General features: G+C 36.8%; 1 protein-coding gene across 5 annotated transcripts in view; it reads left to right on the top strand.

Moving 5' to 3' along the window:
• LOC116298364 (histamine H2 receptor) overlaps nt 1–24,885 on the top strand; it is a 54,175-nt gene extending 29,290 nt beyond the window's left edge. For 4 of the 5 annotated variants that reach the window (XM_031707164.2, XM_031710851.2, XM_031707896.2 and 1 more), the window contains 2 exons: nt 5,627–5,706; nt 21,201–24,885. In XM_031707164.2, the coding sequence (XP_031563024.1) occupies nt 21,242–22,816 (1,575 nt within the window). In that variant the 5' untranslated portion in view covers nt 5,627–5,706; nt 21,201–21,241 and the 3' untranslated portion in view covers nt 22,817–24,885. Of the gene's footprint in view, nt 1–5,626; nt 5,707–16,332; nt 16,563–21,200 lie in introns of those variants that run through there. The other variant, XM_031715301.2, reaches the window with a different exon arrangement.
• The last annotated feature ends 511 nt before the right edge of the window (nt 24,886–25,396 follow it).

Genomic DNA, 25,396 nt, shown 5'->3' with positions numbered 1-25,396 from the left:
TTTGGATATTAAGTACACCAGGGTCAGCTGAATTTCTTATAAAATCGACTGATAACTACTTCAGGTTTTGTCAACAAAAGTGAAAGTCACTTCTCTAGGTCTGTTATCCAGACCTTTCTTATCTATCTTCGTCCAAGACACCAAGCTCCTAAAACAGCAAACAAAGACACCATGAAAACAAAAAAACGTAAAAGTTCCCTCTAAATCGATTTTAAATGAGTAAAGCAATCCCTAGTTCAATTCATTAATTGGTGTGTACGACAACTAGGCTTGTTAGCTTAGGTGTTTGATTCACGAGTGGCTTGAGAGCTTCACAAACATACGTAAGAGATTGTCAGGGTCCAGTGATAACTATCGAACTGACGAGCTGGAGAAATTTTTTAATCAAAGCAAAAACACACGTGCGTTTATCTTTATTGTAAACATCCAGCTGCTAAAACAAACAGGGAAAGTGGAAGCTGTTGTTTGAGATATGACTCAGTACTATTAACTCAAAACGTGATTACAGTAGTAGAAACCTTTAACTACGTGGCTCGCTTCAACAGAAATCAAAGGTGCACTCCTTACTTTTAGATCAATACTTAAATCCTTGTTGACTAATCACAGCCTTTGAGGATTCTATCAGCTTAGTGATTGGCTGCCAGTGGTACTCGACGTCCGGTAAGAGCATACATGCTTCAAGCTTTAAATAAGTTCATGTTCACATTTTGGCTGCAATTCGTTTTGAGCTCACCGATGAAAAGTCCTGCCAGTTATCAAGAACGCCATTACATGTAGGAGGGACGGATTTGATGGTTAAGTTTACATCGAACTATGAAAATTTAGAGAAGGGCTTCAATGATGATGTTCAAAGGTGAGAAGAGAAACAACAACGAAAATATTTTACATTAGTTTTGTATATATAAAACTTGGTAAGACTTTTTCACGATTATTACAATCCAATATAGCAGCAAGGTTCAGTCCAGTGAAACATGTCCATTAATTTTTTCACGACCTACTTCTGAGCAGTAGACAATCATACAGGATATTTGAAATCAAGGAATGTAGTGACAAGGTCATTCAATATCAAAATTTGCTGATAAAATATTGTCCTGGTTTATCAAAGTAATATTCCAGTCGGTTCGGCCCGACGCCCCAGGCTGGGTTCGGCGTTTCCTAACCTTTATAGAGACGGTAGCTAAAAGGCCATTGTTAGCACTTAGATCAACATACGGTTATATTCCTTTTTTCTTAGTTTACGAAGAATATCATATTATATCTCAACTCTTTCTTATCGGGCCAATATTGTTTGTAAATTACTAGTTCACTGAAATATTTTGTTGTTTCATAAATCTAGTTTTGCTATTTTTCTTTATCATATGGTATTATATCTCAACTCTTTTTTATCAGGCCAATATTCACTGAAAAATCTCGATGTGTCGTAAGTATCTTTAAGCTGTTTTTCTGTACGAAGAATATGATATCGTATCATATCTCAACTCTTTCTTTTTCAGGCCAATATTGTCAGGAAAAACCTAGGCATTGAAATATCTCGAAAAGAAGCGTCAAAGTAGTAAAGTAGGTTTGAGGTCCAAGTAATACTTGTCTAACTTCATAGATCAGTATTCTTGAATCATATAGATGTTATGAGCTCAAAATGCACGGCTAGAAAAATAGTGGCGCACTGAAGATTTGTCAAGAAAACGAATATAGGAAGCATGCGTTGATAATAGTTTCTGATGGTACTTATTTTTTCAAGCATTTTCAATTCCAGGCAGGAAACGTACATCAGTATCAAGACTTACATTAATTAGCTATATATTTTACACTGAAATTCTTTATCTTCATTTGTTCATTCTATTTCTTTCAATTTCGGTCAAGTATTTTCCTTTAATCTCATTCCTTACCTTTCCATGTTATTTCATTTCGATATTTATTATTTTATTCGATTTTTTAAAATCGTAATTTACATATTTCCTTTCCCTAAAAAATATTATTAAAAATATAGTGCCTCTTGGGGGGGGATCAGTAAAATGATGTTACAACAAAAGTCATCCGACCCCCTCTAAGCGATAAATAATGACGGGTCCTAAAGAAAGGATCATTAGTCGAGTCACCTTGTCTACCTAAGTCACCTAATAGAACCTTTCAAAAATTGTCTAAGATGCGAGGCTAACACGAGGAAAATACAAAAGAAATGGCACACATTCCACTTAGAAAAAACATGGTTTCTTTCTTATGTTTCTGTTAGCATTGCATGCGAGAATTTGAAAAGGCCTTTCTGGGGACGTTTAAGAAATTAGAACATTGTTTTCTTCAATATCTATGTAAATTATTAATTTCGGAAAAGGGTTAAAAGATTTAGATTTTTTCTCGGCAAGCACCCATGTCATACAGTCATACTTTTCGAGTAATCTCTCCATGCTTATCGGTTTCATTGATGTATTAATACAGAGTTCGTAACTTTACATTCTACATAAAAAGCCTAGCAAACCACGTACTTAGACCAACTAAATTATTAAACCTTTACGTGCGCATTGGTTATTGATGGCCGAGTCAGAATACTCAGACTCCACACAACACACCATACGGCGTTTTCCAGAGTCACGACACTGTTATGTTGAGTGGTTAACTTTAGAACGACACTGAACCATCTATAACTGACGACCTACTTCACATTAGCTCAGATAAAGTATGAGATCAAAATGAGTGTCATCTGAGTGGACCTGACTTAGATAGAAGGGATTGCGATATGCCCTGCACTAAAAGTAAAAGTCAAAACGCAGTAATAAATGTAATATCTGTTTCAAGGTATCATATACGATGTATTTATGCGTAGAAATCTTTACTAGGAATATGTGCTCAGTATCACGTATTTTATAAAGTCCCTAGGAATGGGGTAGGGTCCTTTAACAGGTACCCCTAGGCTAAACCAAGACAATCGTGTCCCTACCCAGAGTGCCTACACACCCGGTGCCATCGTTTTGACCTCATTGCTCAACTCATCTTAACACGTGTCATTCCGATCACGGAGAAAAATACGGTTATATTACGGCCACTAATGACAAAATTTACTGAAGAAGCGATCCTCAAACTAGGCGTTTAAAAATAATGCATGTGAAAGCAAATGCAGTTTTCAATGCGGTATTCACTTTCAGGCGGTTTGTAATTGAGAGCCGGCGCTCTCTGTACTCTGTGTTTTACGATAAGTGATTGTTGCATCTCGAGGCGATATTCATAGATCCGATTATCTCCTGAAACATTCTAACGACTTAGCAAATAATTCAGTTCTAAGAGCATTAATAATAATCGGACATGTAATCTGAAGAAGTGAAAATTGGATTTAACGATTACTTTAACTAAGCGAACAAATAATAGGGAATAAACTTCTTTAGCAATAGGCGTAATGATTTTGCATTTCAGACTCTTCAGGATAAGATTTTTTGTTTGAGTTGTATCCCTACTCATGTGTCTTCTCATGCGCAACAATTAAACGGATGATGATGATGATCTGGGAAATGACACGTGGTCTGAATGCCCAAGTAAAAAAGTCTATAAAAAGTGATAAATCGATATGAGCTAGGAAAGGACTTTCATTTTTCCATCATAGTCATGTGTTACGTTGTTGGTGTGTTGTGTTGCTATTCAGTTTTATGAGAACAGAGACAAAATAGAAGAAGGAAAAAAGCAGTATGAGAGAGGGGAAAAAGTGGAAAAATAAGAAATGGAAGAGGAGGGGAGGGAAGAGTGACGAGGAAAAATGCCTCGTGTTAGTCTTTCTTTAATTTTAGGTCAGTTCCTGACAATCATATCTAAACGAGTATAGTTAACTAAGATGTACTATATTCTGTCTAAAACAAGGTGAAGTATTATTCCGTGGGTTTTACTGCAATCTTTAACCCCTCCTCTTAAGGTAGTGAACATTGTGCTTGACATCATTTAAGCAAACATATAAAACGTTTAACCTTTGAATGAGCCTGTCATAACAAGCTGCTTACTTGAGATGAACCTATAACCGAAAAGAAACCAACAAAGCAGGTTTTTTTCGAGCAAATCGCCATTGTTTGAAAAAAAAAATCAATGCGGCGTTCTCCCTTTTCAATGACGTCACTTACAACGTCGAGGATGACGTTTAGTTCTAAAGATAAATCCTGATTTTTTTAAGAACTCCCGAATTTCCACCGAGCTGACATTTTAGTATGATAGGTCAGGTGCTACAGAATATGACTGACATTGAAAGAGCAGACATAAACTGACATCTAAATTCGTGACGTCACTTCCGCTTACGACTAATTTTGGCGCGAAAAAAACTTTTCCCGCCAAACTTTTATTCACGATGAAACCATTATTCGTAAGTCTCATTATGAGTTGATATTTTTCGTGAAAATATATTTATATTAATTATCTAATGGTACTTAATAGTGTTTTAGTATATTTTCAGTGGCAGGGTACACTGATACGAAAGCTTTGCTGACAATATCCGGATTATAGAGCTTATAACTGTGTTTCTTTTTAAGAATTTACTAAAAATAGACATACAAAATTTTGAAATTAACTACAATTTATAGTTGCGTCACCTTCACAGTTTTTTAGTCTATTTATATGACATCTTTAACAATTTGCGCGTTTTTCATAGCCTACTGAGCGGAAACCAAGGGATTTATTGTAATCTTCTTTACTAAAGATAATCAGAACTAAGAGCGTTAAGTTCCTAAAGGTTGTAACCTCTTCAAGGGTGATGTACAATCCTAGCCAACATGTACTTAAGAATGTACAATGTTATAGTAGAGAGAGTATTAGGCTTTGATGTACGTGTTTACTGAGAAGCGACGATTGAGGATGGCTGTATGCATGTAGGAGTGCGGTATATTATACATAGCTTGTCAACGTACATCCCATATCTCAACGATGCCTAATAATCATTCAAAGCACGTTAGTTATGCCTTGCTCTGTAGACTGGAAATCTAATAGTTCACTAACAGACACCTCTTATGATGTTTGGTGAGATAACGACAAAAAAAAAAAAAAAAAAAAAGACTAGCGAAATGTTAGAGCTCTAAAAGTCTCGGGTGTCAGATCGATTTGGAGAGATGGATTGATCTGTAGAGTACGAAGAATCGTTTCTGCTTTCATATACAAGTTGGAGTTGAAATTTTTTTTGAAGTGTCAACAAAGGTATCTTGTGTGCCTCAGGCAACGGTTCCCGTCATTGGATGATTATTTTGGTTTGTTATTTCGAGGCTTCGGGATTATAAACAACGGTCAGTTCCAAGGGTGCGACATACTGAATGCGGACGATTGTATGTTATTGATAGTACACTCTAGTACTTGGCATCGAGATAGAGTGAAGTCACTAAACCCGCGAAAAAAAATATCACAACTTTAATAAACCCAAATTCCATCGCTTTCTTTGTGTGTATCTGACTATTATAGGTTGACTAGTATGTTTTATTTCACGGGTTAATTGCCTTCACTCTATAGTTCAAGTAATTCCCTAGACAAGCGAGAGTTTACGCTAAACAAACTTTGTAGTGAAGGCTATCCTTGCTCCTTCTAAACACAAGAAAAGAGATCCTTAACCCTGAAATTCTGCGAAGGAAAAATTGAAAGACTTTTAGGATGATAAAGACTATCTATTTTGTTTCAGGTACACGAGTGAGAAGCTGAACCGATTGAACCCTAGCCAGTTTACAACTCCTGTAACAAGTCAGTTAAATAACGCAAATAGTAAGTACCTAGCTCAAAAAATATATTCAATTAATAGTGAATTTGAAGTGCTGAAAGCCACTGCTCAACTCACTTATTTCTGTTGTTCTCTCGCATTTTTACGCCTATATTTTTGTTTTTGTAAATTATAAATTGAAATATTTGAGGCAGAAGAGGCATTCAACATCAAGTAGCTGCACTTGACATGAGTTTAACTTAGGTTGGCCGCTCTTTGAAATACTGTAAATTTGTTGATCAAGACCACGACTGACATGTTTTTCAGAGGATTGTTAGAGAATTGCTGCAAATTTCTTGCGATAACCGCGGTAAAAAATCCTTTCTCGATTAAGCCAGGTTTTTTGGTAAAAAGGAAGGACTCATTCTCTTAAATATCGGAAGTATTCGAACGTTTTAACCTTGTAAATAGCGCATTTAATTGTAAATCACATTGCCTGTTTTGGTCGTTTTTCGACAGACTGTTCTTTCCACAACGACACATATGGAAAAAATAAAAACATTGTTATCATTAAGTAGGATAATCAAAAATTACCAATAAAGGGCTTAATTGATGCGTCTTTATTTGGGAATAAGATTACTGGTTCAAAACGGATTCTGTAATGACTAGCCAGTAATCCCTTTGAAAATGCTACTAATCGTTAAGGTGAAAGATGAAAGAAAGGAATTGAAAAGTAGCATAATATGATCATTTGGATTTTCGGATTTCGCCTTCGTCGAGATAAGAATCCAATCACTAGTATATTTAGGGTCAAAATAACATTTAACTTGGCCAAAGTAAAAATTTTTTACTATTTACAAAAGAGCAATGACAAGACGAATCGTCGACCAAGTATTCATATACGAACAATAGAGTGCTCACACTAAATCCGTGAAACAAATACTAATTTTTAGCACTAAATAGTGATAATTAAACAATAGAAAACAAAGGATTCTGTATGAAATAGTACTAATTAGTACTATTTAATGTTCACGGTTTTAGTGCGTGCACTCTAATGCTTAGCTTGGAGTATTTAAAAATCGATCAACTGTGATGGTAATTGAAGTAAAACTAATCGATGCAGTTGTGTGGTATTTTAATACCGGTGTAAAAACTAGATCTGGAACAAAGAACAGTGGCGAGTCCCTAAAGAGATAAGTAAAGTTCAGATATCCTTTACGTTTAGCGAAGAATCTCTCTCTCTTATCTTGCTGGCTTTAATTAACATCCTTGAAGCTTAATTTCAATGACTGACAACCGCGTAGTGATTAAAACCACACTGAAATATTTCGCAATTTTGACCAAACCTATTTACTAAACTCGGCTCGTTTCTTTTTCTCACGTTTATACCGTCAAAAATGAAGTTATAGTTCAGGAATATGAGCCAAAACAGACATTTATTTTTCGCGAGCTCGAACACTAAATGTTCTAAATACATCATGGAATCTATTGAATGTGCTATCAAGATTTTATCATCTTATTTGCAGCTATTATTATAAGCATAAAATACTATGATAATAATGGACTGTCTAGGAAGTTGACTTTGAAGGTTATCTGGTACTCTCTTTTCCTTCTTGGGAGTCTGACTGAGGAAATAGCTGCGACTTGATGTCGAAACACAAACTAGCTTTAAACATTTGGACCTTCGTGATCGAGAGTGTAACCCTGAAGCACTCGAACTTTGAAGTAATTTCGTTACTCTTCATGAAGACGTCACTTGAAGAGCAGGAATAGAACAAACTCGAAACTACAAACCAATGCCAAAAAAAGTATCAACCGTGCTGTCAGAAAAATTTTTTTCTTCTCTAAACAGTAAGAGGTCCGACCTTGGAGAAGTATGGTACTAGGAGGACAAGGTTAAACTTTCTGGATATATAGGCAACTGTATAGTAATATTATAGTAATATGATAGTAATAGGGAGAGGAGAGCGAGAAGTCGCGATGAGCTGCTGCTAATCATCTCACGCAAATCAATCTTAATGCTTTGCGCAAATTAACTTCCTATTTAAGATTTCGATTATAGATTTGTTATGGATTCCCTTTAAAACAACGAAGAAAACTATGATAGATATATCTTCAAACCTTCAAATTTGATCGACACTCTGGAACGACCTCTAGGCTGATCAAAGTCAGGGCAAGGCTAACTAAGATCGAATTGGAATTTAGCGTGTTAGGTTTTGCAGAGGGAGGAAATCCGGTGAAAAACCCTCGAATCAAGAGAAACTTAAGAACGTCTACTCACGTGATGCTTAGATATTCGAACCCTAGACTACGAATAGCTGGTGCATAGGAGTCACCACGACTCCATCCCTCTTCCCTGAAACTCCACGCCTATCAGTCTGTCCATGAATCCCACATTATGAAACCTGTTTTCGTTGATTAGATATATATGAGATTTAACAGTGTTGTTCAAGTCGTATCATTTAGTAGCTTACAATTATTATAGTCAATGGATAGTTCAAGATTATTCAAGAAATGCTCAAGTGCAATCTTGGGAATGTCGCCATTTTGATCGTACCGAAATATGGCTACACCTTATTAGTATACTATTGAAACAAATCTATATTATGGCCGTCAGTGTTAAGGTAGTGTAAACATAAACGTCATGTTTACCGAGCTAGGATAACTTTACTGTATGTTTGCTTGGGCCACATTAAGTCATGTTTTCTTTCTTCGAGAGATGGCGCTTAAAGTAATAGCTAAGGTCACGGCCATACCACATACATGTAAACAGGCACCTAGTGTTAAAGTTGAAATATGAAGGGAGGCAGTGAGAAAGAAAACGCGATAAACGATACAAGCATGCAAGGCAGTGTTCCTACCGATTGTGACCCACAAATGTACACAACTTTGATATATTATTGATGGTTTTCAGGGCGGCCATGTTGGAGGAACTTAACAAAAGAATTGTCAATGAATTCTTTTGTTATATCCTCCAACATGGCTGCCGTGTCTTTTGTTATTTAATTCTCTTGGGAATGGTTGAAAACCATCAATTGGGACTTCTGGAAATTTTTTATTTCGCGAAATGAAAGCTAGCACAACATTCAGGATTTTTACCTCGAGTGGGAAAAACTAAAAACGCACCAACCTTTCTGATACATAAAAGGAAGAAATAACAGAACAAAACGATTCGATAATTCACGCTATTTCAGTCAGTTCAAAATCTTAATTATATAGTTCCTAATGGTGTTGCTAGGCTTTCTTTCTTACAATTAACTCTTTAAACAAATTCTTGTTCAATCTTGTCTCGGTTATGGTGAAGGCAAAACTTGCAGGATCAACTTTGCATTGTAATTTATAACTAACTCTAACCTTTATGTTTGTTAACAAGTCTCTTGGGGTTAAAGGCTACCTACAGCAAGCATTCATGTGCCTAAAAACTATCTTAGATATATAGACCAGACTGTTTACTTGACTCTCTTTTTCACTGCACCTTTTTGACCGATAACGTGGACCTTTGGCCAAACAACCGTAAAATAGCTTGTATCTAATTAAGGTGTCTTTTTTATTCCACTGATTGAAGGTTCGTGTAAGTGGTTTTAGGTCTACGCTAGCCTTTATGATCACTCATGTGTCTATGCATGGCCAAAGAATCTTGACTAACAACCTCATGTCTAGATTAAGTTCATACATAAGTTTATATTCCACAGGTCTTATACAGGAAATGACACTCGAATGCGTACAAAATTATTACTATGTAATCAATAAAAAAGCATGTAAGCTCCAGAGTCTTTTCCTATAATATACTTGGGATCATAGAGAGAATGGGGACACGCCTTTACACCCAGGGCCAGAGTCCCCATCTTCTCGGATTATAAACAACTAATAAACCTTCTTCGTAGACCGACATTTCAAAAATCATTTGGTTTTATCATATGGGTTGGTTCAGTAATACATGCAGAAATAATTCTTAGTAGTCCTTGGTTTCTTTCGTTATATCAATCAACATGGCGGCCACTTTGAATTCTATCGTTTTGGGAAAGATTGTAAACTAGTAATAACGAACGTACTGTGCGAAGCAACGAATGACCTTAAAGACGGTGCAACGGAGAAGTAGCTGTTGCCAAAAGTAGAAATTAATTTTATTTTTTGCAACAATTGCTGCAACTTGTCTCACAACATTTTACACGCTGCAATGCTCCATGCAACTTGCGTCGCAATGCCGTTCCAAGACATGTTGCATAGAAAACTGCTCCGTGTAATGGAGCCTTAAAACTAACAACCTTCATAGTTCCGACTCAGACAACAAGCAAGCCAATCACCGTTGCAGCAGTTTTCTCAGTGGAATTAAAATCTTGTCCCACAAACAACTACCTTTTATCTGTACGGTAAGGTATAGTTGGAACCATGACTTCACAGAGAAACTCAAAAAAGTTAAACAGACGCGAATAGAATCAAACAGTGATTACGTGGGGTCAGGGTTTCGTCGTCCATCAGTTTGTGTCTGCAGGGCCGAACGATGAAGGGCAAGAAGGAAAAATAACAAAAGACAACTGCGAGAAATGATTGGTTTCACAGATGCAAATAAGTGCGCCGTTGGTAAACTATATCACTTTAGACATTTTGTTGTACTTAAGGACTGAAATCTTAGAATTTGTTAGAGAAATTTATTTAAAAAGTTAGAAAGATATAAATATCGGTTAGTTGAACTTCTTTGCTACATCTTCTCTCTCTCATTCAATGAATGGATATTTAAGTCCGCGTTGACGCAATATTTACGTTATAAAACTCCGTTTTTACGCAATGAATATGGTTTAGAATACTGTTGTACTGTTGTGCCGCATTCAAGCATTTTAATTGGATGGTGATTTTTGGTTTTGATTGGTTAAGAGCGGAAGCCATTTATTTCCCTTTTTTTAATGTCATGGTCCAAAACGTCTCGTTCAAGAAAGGAGCTGCCCTTACTGAGCCAGTCAACTTCTCACCAACTCAATTTTGTTAAGAGTCATTGCTACGATTTTGTTTTTCTAAATCTTGTTCTGTAAATAATCTCCAAGCCCACCTACACGGTGCGCAAAATCGGTCGGCAAAATTAGACTGATTAAATGGCTCATCTCGTAAATCTAAATACATCAGCTACTCGATCGTATGGCTAATGAATTAACTCCTCCTTAACCAAACCAATAACCTTTTTTCATTAAGAAGCTACTAAACTAATCACCAGTGTTCTTAGTTTTTGTTGTGTAAACAAACGCCTGGGTGATCGGTATTTTACCGGTGCCTCGATCAATCCATGGCTAAAAGTAGATTTTTTGTGCTAGTATGTTCCTTAGTTCCAATGAAAAAAAAAAATAACGAGATAGTAATAACGAGAAGTTGCACTCATAAATATCAAATTTGTGTATTTTGAAATTAGAGTATTTCAGGCTGCATCCATCCTCTTCTTAACAATTTGCAAGCTAACTACCTCGTGGTATACAAGATTATCATTACATAGCATTACGTTAACAGCAACTCTTGGTTTTTATCTTTTGTAATACTTTTTTGAGAGTCTTTTTTGACTGGAAAACTACCGTAAAAATCCCACTGAATCAATACTGGATCTATAGTCTACATTAGAAGCAGACCAGCTAAGACGACACAGTGACAGAGTTCAAGTCGGGCAACACGCAGGCTACTGTATCTGGAAATTGGAGAAACTTAGAGCACTAATTGGCAAAAGATTGTAATAGCCGTTTTATAATCTCAAATATTAGCGACAGCCCGATCCAGGGGGTGGCTGGTATCTAGAAAGGCCGTGTATAAAAGCTTGTCAGTACTGTCCTTTTTTGCTCTTATTTGTAGACTCCAAAGGGAGTAGCTCGCCATCAAATTCAACCCCCCCCCCCTCCCCCCCGATCCACCCTTGCGAATGTTATAATCATCAAATCAAACCACTTAACGTCATGCAATTTCTTGAGTAGACTTAACAATAACAATTACTTTTCTAGGCAGTCATTTCCGTTATCAAAGTTTATTTGGTCTTATATAAACAAATATCTGTTACCAAGGAAGCATGCAACGTTTCAGTACACTGGGGGTAGTGGTGGGTGGTTATTGACTAGTACAGGTTTAATATGGATGGGAAACACAACAACGACAAGTCAAAAATGAGCCTATGCTTACGGTTTTAGTTCATTAATGAGGTATAAAAGTACAATCTCAAAATCTTCACTTTTTCGTATAGTATTTAGACGGACATCGCAATTCAAGGAAGCTAAAAATCCGGCCAGCTGTAATCGTTCGTTAAGGAGATATTTCATGTATAGTGCATTCTGTATTCCAGTGCACGTAGAAAATTTTTCTACAGCCTCTCTTAGACAAGAATTCTATTTCTTAATAGTTTGGATTTTGCCGGCAAATTGAGCACAGATTAAGATCAGTTTACGTAATTTTATGTGATTCAAAAAGTGTTTAAAAAAGTGTACAACATAACAGAGTAAATAAAGTACCTGCTTAAATGTCCTCACATAATTTTATGCGACAAAAAAGTTTACATTATATTGGATGGTACATGAGTACAGCATGCACCATACCATTTGACCCTATCTACGCTACCCCTAGGTCGTAGGGAGACTGCAAGTACTTTATATCAAGCAATCATCAAGTTTGGAATGATTTATGGCGTCCTAAGAATACTGACACACGATATGCTATAAGATAACAAAAGATTCCTAAGCTCGTTCAGATGTGCATGGATTCAAATAAGCTTTATACTATTGTAATTAAGAACTGATAACCAGGAATGATACCGAGAGAGCTTTCGCGGTAACAATTAATAATAATGGTAGGATTGTCTTGTTGGCATACTACACAGAAGATGCGGTATTCTAAATAGCGTTGAACTTTGAGCAAAAAGGTTCAGAAATCATAAACAAGTTTGGAAAAGTTTATCAAAATTACGAATGCTCAGAAGGAGCTGAAACTGAACGTCATACATAAGGTTAGTGAGAAGGTTGACCGTGTTATCGCTTGTTTTCCACTCTTCTGGTCAATGTTTTTGGATCATGCCAAGCTATAGATATGTTGCAATCATTCCCAAGATAATAAAAAACATGCCATGTTGCGGGTTGTTGTGACAAAAGAAGCCCAGCCAATGCACAACCCCCAACATGGCGTCTATGAAACTGGCAGAAAAAGACGTTCCATCATTTAACGGGATTTGATAATAAGGAATCTTTAGATTTAGATTTAAAAAATCAATGTTGTGCCGTGGACTGAGATTTCCGAAGTAACTTGAGTGACCACAAAAAATGAATGGACTTTGAATTGATGCCCTTTTCAGTAATTACTATGCAAGTGTTCGAGACAAATGAACACTTTAACGAAGGAAGACACATGTATGATTTTTATTTGGAATCATAATCTACGTTTCTCTGCATGCGTTTTTCTACAGTCCGCCAGACGAGGCGATGATGTCGTTGTCACTGGAAAAACGAACTTTGCATGGAAACGTTCTCCTGAGTGGAAACTTTTGCAAGGCGCATCAATCGACTCCGTGTGGAGGCGAAAAAAGCAATTGTATAAACGGGCCCCGAAGCACCTATTTTTGGTATCGATTCAAGTAGATAACGTTACCAGTGAAGCGATTTCTAAAGTGATTGAGGAAAAATGACTGTATAATCTAATAATGCTATCAGCCGAAGGCACAATGGTATGATTTATTGACTCGAAAGATTCGAAGTAAAATTGTTAAGTAAAAGCACTCGAGTTGATAAAAGTGAAGTAGATGCTGTCAGGCAGAAATTTCCAATAATGAAGTTTGCAAAAAATTAGATATCACACCTTCTTGATTTTAGATTATGGATTTTAGAATATTCTTCCAAATCAATGCAATTTACCAAACAAAATGTCAATTCCATCGATACCATGAGACGACCTTTGGGCTGATGTAAGTCAGGGCACGGCTAACTTACGGAATGGGAATTAAGCGTGTTGGGTTTTGTTGATGGAGGAAAAGAGAAGAAAAACCCTCGAATCAAGGGAGAGTTTTATAACAAACACTGCTCAAATGTGAACTTGCTTGCTTAAAAGACGAAAGAAAAATTGAAGATAGATTAATAGTTGGAGTTATAGTAATGGAGCAGTTGGTGGGGTGGTTATCCAAAGGATGGAAGGACGAGAACATTCACTCTGAATAAATATACAAGCAATATAGCATTTCCTTTGTTTTGTTAGCCATAACTTCGACAAAGGGGATGTACGAGTGCAGCAAATGACCAAGACCCCAAAACGTGTCCCAAAACTTTTCCACACAGAAAAATTAGTTTGCCTTTAATTCTGCAACAGGAACCAAAGTACAGCAAATGACTTTGAAAGGAATACAAAGAGATAAGAAGCTCAGAATCCAAGGTCGTTGCAACAGGAACCTTGCTGAACGGGTACGACCAAGACCCCAAAATGTGTCCCAAAACTGTTCCACACATAAAAAACTGTTTGCCTTAAATTCGCATACAGAAACCAAAGTACAGAAAATGACTTTGATAAGAATAGAAAGAGAGAAGGAGCTCGGAAGTCACAGTGCTTGCAACAGGAACCTTGCAGACAGGGTACGACCAAGGACCAAAAAACGTATCCCAAAACTGTGTAGTTCATGAGATAAGAGATAAGAGTGTATTTAAAAAGTAATCAGTTTTGGGAACCCAATTAATTAGTACATTTAAGATGTCTTTGATACCGAAACGATAAGAAGCTATATAATCACAATGCGAACAGGATTTGAGTGACATTAATCCTTGTAGGTCTAATGGGAAGATGAAATGGTACCGAAACTTCTTCAAAAATGCTGAGGAATGAAAATATTACGAGTTTCGATTCTTCCTGGATCAATTGTCTCAACTAAACTGATAACAGAGGGATTATAGATAGAACAATGTACGCTTCAATGTATCCTCTTTGTTCAATTCCATTTGTGAGTTATTCTCGCCCCGACTTTGATCAGCCCAGACACTGTTCCAGGGCGTTTAATCTGGGAGTTAGCCGTGCCCTGACTTTGATCAGCCCAGAGATTGTTTCAGGGTTGGATCTGTGCATTAGCCATGCTCTAACTTTGATCAGCACAGAGGTTGTTTCAGGATTCGTTAAAACTCTAACTCAACAAATATTTAGGCCGTTTACTTGCAAAAAAGAATGCGTTGTTCTTTTGGTCAATTTAGCTGCAACTTAATGGACTTCTGCAAGACAGATTTCATTTTTAGTTATCTTTATCTTCTATAATTGTAATTTTCCATAATTGTCGTTCAAGCAAATGGTCCAGAAGATACAAAATCAATTTGTATTTAAACAGTGCCATTAAGGATTAGGTTTTTATCTTCCAGAAACCAGTGACGATCAACAGACGTATTCTCAGCATCATTTCTCATTGATAAGCGAGATCTACGATAATCATTTGCTTGGCCATTCGTTTTGAATTCATTAAGTTTAAAGAACGATTACAAACTGTATCATTAGCACGGTCATTCCAAAGCAATCTGCTGTGAATGTGTTTGATTTTTGAGTGATTGTGGCGATTAAGCTATACAAATAAAAGCGCAAGTTAATGCTATGGAATTAGCCTTGAAAGTGGCCAAATTCCTTTTTCGGGAATTCTACAGAACTCTAAACAGTAATTTGATTAACTACGCTTCGCTTTTCGCCTTTTGAAGAGCATCGACACTAAATGATTGTGAAGTAAATGAATCGTCAAATATGCACTATTAATACCATATACAAGAGGTTACATCCCTAGGTAAACTTCTAAATCTCATGTCGGGATAACAGTAACCGGAGAGACATTCTTGGAGATGTTTAGTAAATAAACTAGACTATGTATAGGGCTGTAGAAGTACTGTCATAGCTGTTTCTGTGCTGGGAATGAAATCACAGCAAATGATCCATACCTACTCAGCCATGAAAATTTGTAAACAAGAAGAGACAGAGTCACGAACATCACGACAAAGATCACATACAATTTTCACAAAGACTAAATATTCGCTAACAAATTTCTCTACAAAACAAAATATTTTTCACTAAAAATTTATCTCGAGACTATAAATTTAAGATTTTACTTAAACAAAATGCTTAAAAGGGCGATACAAAATAGCTATCATTTGTTCAATTATTTTCTTTGAGATGCCCGTTTTCTGTGGCCATCCATAGCTCCCTCAGGGCCAAGACTTTTCAATCTTTACCACAAGTTTTTGTTAATCCCCAAGGTCATTTTTGTACACTTTGAATATCTGACTGAACGAAAGAATCTTTTCGCCACCTCATTGAATTGCCCTACAAAAATTGGTCTTTGAAGGGAGATTCAAAGTTTAGTCTAGAGCTTCCTTAAATAGGCTGCTCAGAGGGAGTTTAGAGGTAAGAAAAACCTTTGGTCCGTCCGGGAAAAAGATAATATGCATGCTCGCCAATATAATAAGCCATAACAGTTTATGCGATTTATGACGCCGTAGAAATTCCGACGACCAAAAGTGATGCAATAGCTTTGACAGAAAAGATCCTAAAAAAACTAAAGATTTCGTAAAGTGATTGTGTTTAATTACTGAGGAAATAAATGCGGTTTTCAAACTTCATAGGAATCATGAAGAACAAATAAAATGTGAACTGGAGGTCAAATAACAGCAAAAAAGTCTTTGTTACGATACTAGTTGATTTGCAATTAATAAGAGACCCCCTATGGAGCATTAGAAACCGATGCCTATAGACTAGGGAATGAGTTCAAAATCTGTAGTGTTACGAGCACCTAAAGTTAAACCATTCAGCTAAGGAAGTATCACAAATTATTAAGCTCGTTGAATGGTGGTTGTTGGTGCGCCATTATATTGAGTAAGGACCGTAAACAACCGCAGACAGATATTGTCGCTTCTTATCGAAGTATACTGGCGTATCGGAGGATACTAATATCGCTAGATCTCAGGTAATAATTATACCCTAGAAAACATTCTTTCGCACAAAACCACTGAGATTTCGTATTAAGATAAAAATGTACCACAACGTACACTAGTTAATCTTATTAACACAGTATTTGTTTTAAATACTGGAATCTTTTTAACACGAGAGTCCAAGGAAATGAATCATTAGTATTGTGTGTAAAGTAGTCACAGTTTAACAAAAAACAAACAAACAAACAAAAAAACAACAAAGAATAGTCAATCAATTTAAATACGTCGGGGTAGGTTAAACAGTAGAGATAGCGTCGTATCACATGGAAATGGACACAGTATGTATTTTTGTTCGCTATATAGTGCATACAGATTCCAGAGGACTTCGTACGTGCCGAAATTGTTAATTTACAGGAGTTTGCTAATCAGCGCGACATACTATTGATGTTTATTTATGTACTCTAGAAAATATGATGGTAATGGGCATAATAACGAAAGAAAAACAGCCCCAAGCGATTGACAAGAAAGAAAATAATTAATTATATAGTTAATATAGGCCCTGAAGATTTTAAACTATCTGTGGTTAGCGACACTGTTATTAAAATGATCAGTTGCTAAAAAATTAAGATTTTTTATATTCCGGAACCACGTGTGAGTTTATATATTGTTTTGCGCGTTTTAGGATAAGACATCGGCGATAGAAATGAAATATAAACTTGTGGATTAAGATTAAATTTCAAGAATAGAAGAGAATGATTTGTAATGGTTGGGTGGGCGCGGATGTGCCCCCCTGCTCGCGTCTACTGGATTCAGAACAAATTCCGCAACCCTTCGTAACAATCAGAAATCAACGTTGCATCACATGTTGAATGTGGAGACATTATTTAAGAGAACCGTTCGCAGATGTTGATCTTTAAATCGATATTTGAATTCGTAAGCAATTTCAGCGCTATGTTTTCTGTTAGAAAAGAGTATCGCATCGAGAGTTTCGTGATCATCTTCTGCCGTCCCAAGAGGGTCTATTCCATGTACTCGTCACTACACTAGTTGAACATTACATTGTATTTTTTGAAATATTTTCTCATTTATATATTTCTTTGTCATCGAAATGATCTTATACTTCGAGGGCCATAAATGATAAATGCGAGGTTAATTATGTTACCCTCGTAAAATGAAGATTTATATAAAATGAATAAAATAAAAAACAAGTGAAATCAGAATAGAAATGTAAAAGAAGTTCTTCTCGAATGATCCAAGATAGGACGCAGTAAGGGGTATAACAAGATACGTCTGCAGATCGAGTGATTTAAATAAGATAGAATTTAAAAAATCAAACCTACTGATAATCCACCAAAAAATGAATGTAATTTTTTTTTAAATTATGGCTTTCAACTGTTGGGTAACCGTTCTATCGAGCATTCTATTAGGCGAGCGTCATTTCATTTCTTCGTTTTAACATTCTAAATCCTATTGGTTTAATATAAAATAATTTATGACGTCATCTATTATGAAGTAAAATTAGCGATTTGGTTGTTTGGTAAAAAACCAAGGTGCAATTATTTTTGTACCATCAACTCGAAAATACCTGAGAATTATGACAATTTGGTCGACTCATTCATTTTTCACTGCTACTTTTTGAAGTATTGTGATCAGACCATGTTAAGATAAGCATTTGACGCTGAAATTTAACTCTACGCATGCTCAAAGTCCATATGCAAATTAGTCAAAAACATCTTCATACTATTGTAAAAATAAGTCAATTTGACGCTCAAACATGCCTGACAAAATGCCAAAACTTAGTGTCCATGCTTGAAACTTAAGGCTAATTCTTTCATGATGTCTTTATTAATAAAGGTTCTTGGTCTCTCAAAAACCGTTCTGAAAGGCACGCATGCGCAATGTTTTGTCTTGTATCACAAATGTATATCTTTTAATGTTGCTAGAGTGGGTTTTATCAACACGTGAAGCAGATATCATTTGTTAGAGTATAGTAGTGAAATGACAACAGAAGAAAACAATGTAATTAGGGTCTACTTATTTGCATTAGGCTATTGTAGTATTTACGTACAGTAACTAATATTAGTACAGTGCTTTCCTATGGTTATTAGGACTTTATTTTAACCTCTTAAGTGGACATTTTTGGCTCTTCATTCTAGATGTCTTTCAACATTCCAAAAGCTAGTTAAAGAGTTGGCTGATTCAGAAAAACTAAGGGGTTATATTCAAATATGTTAAATATAATTTCTGCGCTCTCTGGCGGATAAATTAATTTTTAAAAAAGATTGGGTATCAATGGAAGAGGAAAACATTCAGTTGACTTAGTTATTGTTATTTTCTAAGTTTTTTCTATAAATATCGTCAATATTAGTTACTAAGAAAAGAAAGAAAGAATACTCAAATGATGACATGTTGTTCGGGAAAAAATGAACTTCATCTATTACAAACGAAAAGAGAAAAGATAATACTTAAGAGAAATGACACGTAATCCCAAATAGGGATGAATATAAACTATTTGTTAGCAAGAAAATAAAGAAATTATACTCGAGAGAATGCCTCATGGCTTGTGATATAGAAAGACATTAGCCCAGTTAGAAAGGATGTACTCTGATCCACAAATAATTAATTGGCAAAGGATTTATGGTAAAAAGAAATGTGTGAAGGATGTGGACATCAAGAGTCATTATTGGATTATCCTACCCGCCAGAGCCAATCAGAACCCAGTAAATCTCTCCTTGGATATCACAACTGTTAATTGCTTTATCGTTAGTGTATCACTCTGCTATATATAGATTTTCGAGTTTGTTCTGTAAGCGTAGTACATATTTGAAGGCTAAGCGTATTTGTTATTTTGTCTGTTTCGTTTCGTGATAGCCGGCTAGCAAGGTTAACGTATCTTCAACACAAACCGTGCTGGAATTACATTACCGTTTACTTTACCAGACAAGAGATAAGAGATAAAACTGTTCTCATCAGCAGTTAGATTTTAAAGATATCAAGATAGCAACAGCAAGCGGCCCTGTTTAGTAAAAATTCTAATTGTTCTGTCCCATTGTTCTAAACAAAAGAAAAAAACAGTTATTCTTATTAAAAGTAAGATATTAACTATATCAAGACAACAATAGTAAGCGGTCCAGTTTGGTAAAAATTCTTCTGTCCAATTTGTTCTAAGCAAGGGAAATGAGCAGTCCATTGTTTGCAACAGTGGTTCCCCTAGTTCGCAGGAGTAGGCATTTAGGATAACTTTTGAATACAGAATTTGAGTGAAATACGAACGGGATTTCATTATGGTCGTCGTAACGATGAACGTTTTATGGTCACGTTTTCAACCAATTGAATTTTATTCAAAGCAAATAAGGAAAATATAATTAATCTAAGTGATTGATAGTAAAATTAAAACTCTTAAAAGGTCGTTAAAAGGGATGGTCGTTAAAAGAGATGGTCAATGGAGATACGGTTCTAGTTCTGATACTATTGGACGGCGTGATTATACAATACGAGACCCATTTAACTTGCTTCATTCTTGTCGTATTAATATCCAGAGCACTCAGAGAGAGGCATTGATTTTTTTGGTTCTTTGCCTTGAATGAAGGGAATATGTGAGCAAGGTTAATACAGCTGATCGGGGAGTTTAGTACGAAGTCGAGAACAGTATTGAAGTAAGTTAAATGGATTTTTAAGTGCTTTGTCGTACAGTTCTTCGCTTTTCTATCAACCTATCATGATACACGACTAAAACAGTTTCAAGAAAAGATAGGACATCCTATTTTTAGGAAAGTCTTTTTGGAATTCATTGGATTGGGATGAAACACTAGTTTAAGAGGAGATTATGGCTTTAGTTATATATTCTTTTCCCCCAGAGCTTTTTAAAAACCTTCCTCGATTTAAAGCTAACTGTTAATGTTACTTATAAAACGGATCCGTGGAAGCATGAAGAAATTTGAAGCGTGCAAGTAACTAGTGGGAGTCAAGTATACAAGACCCATGCCTATCGTTCATTTGCAGTAATTACACACAAAAAACTCAAGGTCTCACAACTAATCATATAGATGGCCTGTTTTATGGGCGCCATGTTGTGAGGCAAACGATAGGAATTTTCTTATCTAGGAAATGAAATCTCTTGTAAAAACATTGCACGCTCATGCCCCGACTGCCACGAAACCTCTCAGACTTTAGGTTCTTTAAGAATAATCCAGTTTATAGTTCTCTGTTGCTCAGGGTTAGCCGCGGCTTTGTGTAGAATATTGATGTGTTCCAGTGAAGGTCCATGAAATTTTAAATTGTTTTTGTTGAAGTTGTGCATTCTTTACTTTACCGTTGGTATTTATACACTGATACGAAGCTAACCCTGAGTAAATGAGTCTATAATCTAGGATCACAGCGGTAAATTAGAACTCGATAAAGGTGTATTCCAGCGAACTGTCCTAGGCTTGAGTCACGTGACCTGCACCATATGGACGGCAAATGTTCAAACGCTTTCGGCTTTTAAGCGCACATTAAATCCCATAAAAGTCACCTTCGGGTTTTCTTATCAGTACAGCAAGCCGTAATTCCTATCGTTAAGGTTACTTTCAATTACTTTGAAATTTCTCATTTACCACCAAGAGAGCGGAAAACGGTCACGTGACCTAAGAATGGCAGCACGTCTGATCTACTTTTTACAATTTGTTTTACAGATTAAAGAGTGAATCAGCACATTTAGCGTAGAGCAGGAACGATGAATTCTACGAATCTAACTTTGAACGCTACTCCAAATGGAACAATGCCTGCTCCGTTACCATCGCTTGCTCAAAGAGTCATCTCGGCCATCGCAATATCGGCCTTGATAATACTATCGATATCGGGCAACGCCCTGGTCATAGCGTCTTTCTACTTCTACAAGAAGATAAGACGTAGTGTGACAAACTGTTTTATAGTCTCACTGGCCGTCAGCGACCTAATGGTCGCGTTCCTATCCGAACCATTCTGGCTGTCCTACGAGATAGATCACTGGAATTCTTTACCCAAGAATTGGAATGCTAAGACATTCTCCATGTTCTGGGTGATTTTAGATATAACATGTGCAGTCGCGTCTATCGTTAATTTAATGTTCATCTCAATCGATCGGTACTTCGCCATTAAGAGTCCGTTATCACACCACACCAAAATGACCCCAGAGACGTCGATATGGATTATCCTGGCTCTATGGATCTATTCGATAGGGGCAGGGTGTCTGTTCTTACTGGGATGGTACTGGAAGTTCCTCATGATATTTATTATCGGCTTCTTGGTGCCATTGATTATAATGGTTTTTTGTTACGTAGGAATCATGGTCGTCATCTCTTCCAAAGCCAGACTTTCCAACCAGGTGGGCACAACCCGACTGGACAAAGAATTCAAGACGGCCAAAAGCTTGGGGGTGGTGACTGGGTCTTTTGTCCTCTGCTGGCTACCGTTCTTTATGTTGTCGCTAGTGTACAGGTATTGTATACCTTGCGTAGGTGACATCGAGAGACTCCCTGCCCTCACATCAGCCGTCAAGTGGTTACACTACCTCAACAGTTGCCTCAATCCTATCATATACGCATTTTTGAATCCTACCTTCAAAGTCGCCTTCAGGAGTCTGTTTCGTAAATTCTGTACGAATCCGAACAACTTCCATGACGACATGACGGTCTCTGCTTCGTTCTTTCAATCTGCAAACATCAAGAGAAATCGCAGCACCTCACATCGGAATGGCCAAGTTGGAAATGGTGTGTTAAAGTCCAAGGGCAAGAAAGGATTTTTTTTTCGTCGGAAACACACCCTAGATGAGTCTTTACAGGATTCCAGCTCTGAAAATGTCAACAAAAAGGTCAACGAGAACACATACATCGAAAAAGCCGATGTTTTGACACCTTGTGCAACAGAATCGAATATTAAAGAACCACTTTGCTACAGCCCAAGGGACAGCCAACCCCCTACAGAAGACAACGCACGGCAAGAACGTCATGTTCATTATGCCGACGACTTCAAGCCGATCGAAACAGTTCCTCGACCATTGGAGAACGTAGATTGTAACTCGATTCTGAGCGACTCAAATAATTCAGAGAACAGTGAAAAAGAGAGTAAGGAAACAAAGGATCCATCTCCAAACGGTTACAGGCTGTTGAGTAAAAGAAAGAATTCTACGGATGAACTAGACCACCATTTAAGCACCTTGACGGATACGACTGAAATTTGTACATACCATGATCAAGAAAGCGATCAATTTTACTTTTACGTTGACGGGGAACTCATAGCGGACAAAGATATCAAGACCTCCAATGTTTAATCGAAATCCCCTGCGGAATTGGGCGAACCTGCAATTCGCGAGGACAAAATTAATGGTCGTACTACTGGGAACATTTGTCCACCAAGGCATATAGAATTCGAACGTTTGATCATGGCACAAATCGAAGCTTTGAACATAGTCCTGTTATCATGACAATGAAATATAAAGTCAAATCAAAACATCAAAAACGAGAGTCGGTGCCAAAAAGATCTACTTTGTCTGCCGCTCAGACTTACAGAATAGATGAGTGTGATGCGGGTACCATGGTTTGACACGTGACCATATCTGGTATGTGACGTCAAGGATTCATTCATCACGTGACCAATGTAATGTGCAGTATCAAGTTATTCAAATGCAACAGCTTCAACGTATAAGATACAGCACTCATCTATAAGGGGAAAACAAAGATTATAAAAACCCGGAGGTAAATTTCGTACAAGTGAAAGAAAACACATAGCTTTGTGGCCTGAACCAATCAAAATGCACGAAATGGCAAGCGGACCAATCACAGTGCTTGTATACATTATAGCACAGCACGTTCCGGCATGATTTTACAAATTAGCCATTCCGAGGTTGAGCGAAAAAAACTGGGTCGAGTTGGCTTTGCAGTGCATTGTGGGACTGTTTGAGGAACATTTTCAAGATAGCGTTTATTTCATCCCACAATGCACTGCAATGCCAATTTGACCCAATTTTTACCTCAAACTAAGAATAGTTAATACAAATCGTGCTATGATAATATCCATATTATTGACGCATATATTTATAGTCCCCAAGGACAAAGTTATTCTCATCGTTGTTTAATGTCTTAACGTATTTCTCGATTGCCAGGCAGTAGAGATAATAAGTAATAGCAAAAGTTAATATAGACAGAATGTACTGGTCAAGTTTTCTGTAAAGTTATCACTCATATTTGGGCAACAAATGGCAATTCAGTTGCAACCTATCGCGGGATTTTGAGAAGTCTTTTCATACGGATTCTTCTTAAGGCTGCGCCGCCCAGATTTCCCGCCGCGCCCGTCGCTTTAGATATCTAGTTGATCATTACCACAGTGCGTAATCAAAGTAGTTGAATCCTGTGCTGCCTAGGTGTTTGCAACCACAAGGTTCTTCTTACCTTAATGCAAACAATGGCCTGCAAGCTTGAGCATTACTAAAGATTAAATATTAGGACTTAAACATTGCTAAACAGTGTAAAAATCATCAGGCGTTTAACGTTCGCGCGATATCCAAACTATTACAGCTGTACGTATGAATTCTTGCTTCAGTAATTTCTGTAAAGTTGGAAGCTATTCGGCGTATTTCTCGAGAGGATTAGCATAATATCATCAAGATCGTCATTATGACAGTCATGACAAATCATTCGCCTTTGCCACAGTCCTTATGACGTAACCATGTCTTGCCATGACGTATAACGAAATGTAGCACAAAACCATGCTAAGAAGTATGTCATCCTAGAACACACACATAACGTGCATTCATAACTCATGACGAATTTGACATACTCTAATTAGGTACACGACCTACTTCCGCCTTGTGCAATGACTTACACACGTGCCACAACATATACATGACGTAACTGACATGACGTTTCATGTCACACATATGACGTGTTTTTCGAGTTCCAAATTGCCGCTGTTTTTCATGATTACATGGCTCACTTACTCAGGCTTAAGCCTAGTATCAGTGTCTAAATATCACAAATACCAACGGTAAAGGAATGAATGCATAGCTTCAAAAATACAAACACTTTGAAATTCCACGGACCTTCACTAGAACACATGAACATTCTGCATAAAGTCGAGGACAACCCTGAGCAACCGAGAACTCGAAACTCATACGTCATAACTTACTATGATGTCATTATGCTGGCTCTAGTCTAATCCTACGCTAATGGCTTTCAAATACTAAATACTTGATATTATATAAATAAATTTGTAAGAAACTGGGTTTTAAGGAAATTAAGAATATATCTACTTGATTAGTTCAGATTAGCAATAGAGAATGCGAAGCTGATCAACTCTTTGGTCATCTTGGTAATCAACTGAAATAAAAGCGCTAGACAAGTATGCCATGTAATCTTTGAATGCCGCAAATATTACGTACTCTATACGAGATTGCAACCAATGCGTCACTTGTTTATGAAGGTCTAAAGCGCTAACTGAACCACTACGATTAAGATCAAGTAGAGAAAACTGACTTTTATCAAGGCTACTAAGATAATATTATGCATTTATAGCAACGCGTTTGGAAATGGGGAAAGTTCTATAATTTAAGAGTTCTGCAATATCGGCCGTCTTTGTGTTGAATATGAAAAGGAAGAGAAAAAGAAAGGAAGGTAGGAATGAACGAAAAAAAGTACAAAAGAAGGAAGGAAGGAGGAGAGAAAGAAAGAGAAGAATATGAAAATGAAAATGAATATGAATATGAAAAGGAAGAGAAAAAGAAAAAGAAAGGAAGGAAGGTAGGAATGAACGAAAAAAAGTAAAAAAGAAGGAATGAAGGAGTGAAGAAAGAAAGAAAGAAAGAAAGAGAAAGACGGAGAAAGGGTACGAAATGAAGGGAGATGGAAAATGAGAG

This window comes from Actinia tenebrosa, unplaced genomic scaffold (genome assembly GCF_029948245.1).
Source record: "Actinia tenebrosa isolate PJP-AT-01 unplaced genomic scaffold, QUT_ActTen_1.0 PGA_scaffold12__29_contigs__length_12842862, whole genome shotgun sequence".
NCBI classification, from domain to species: domain Eukaryota; kingdom Metazoa; phylum Cnidaria; class Anthozoa; order Actiniaria; family Actiniidae; genus Actinia; species Actinia tenebrosa.
The sequence above is the reverse complement of the archived record's forward strand: the minus strand, read 5'-3'. Positions and strand labels throughout refer to the sequence as shown.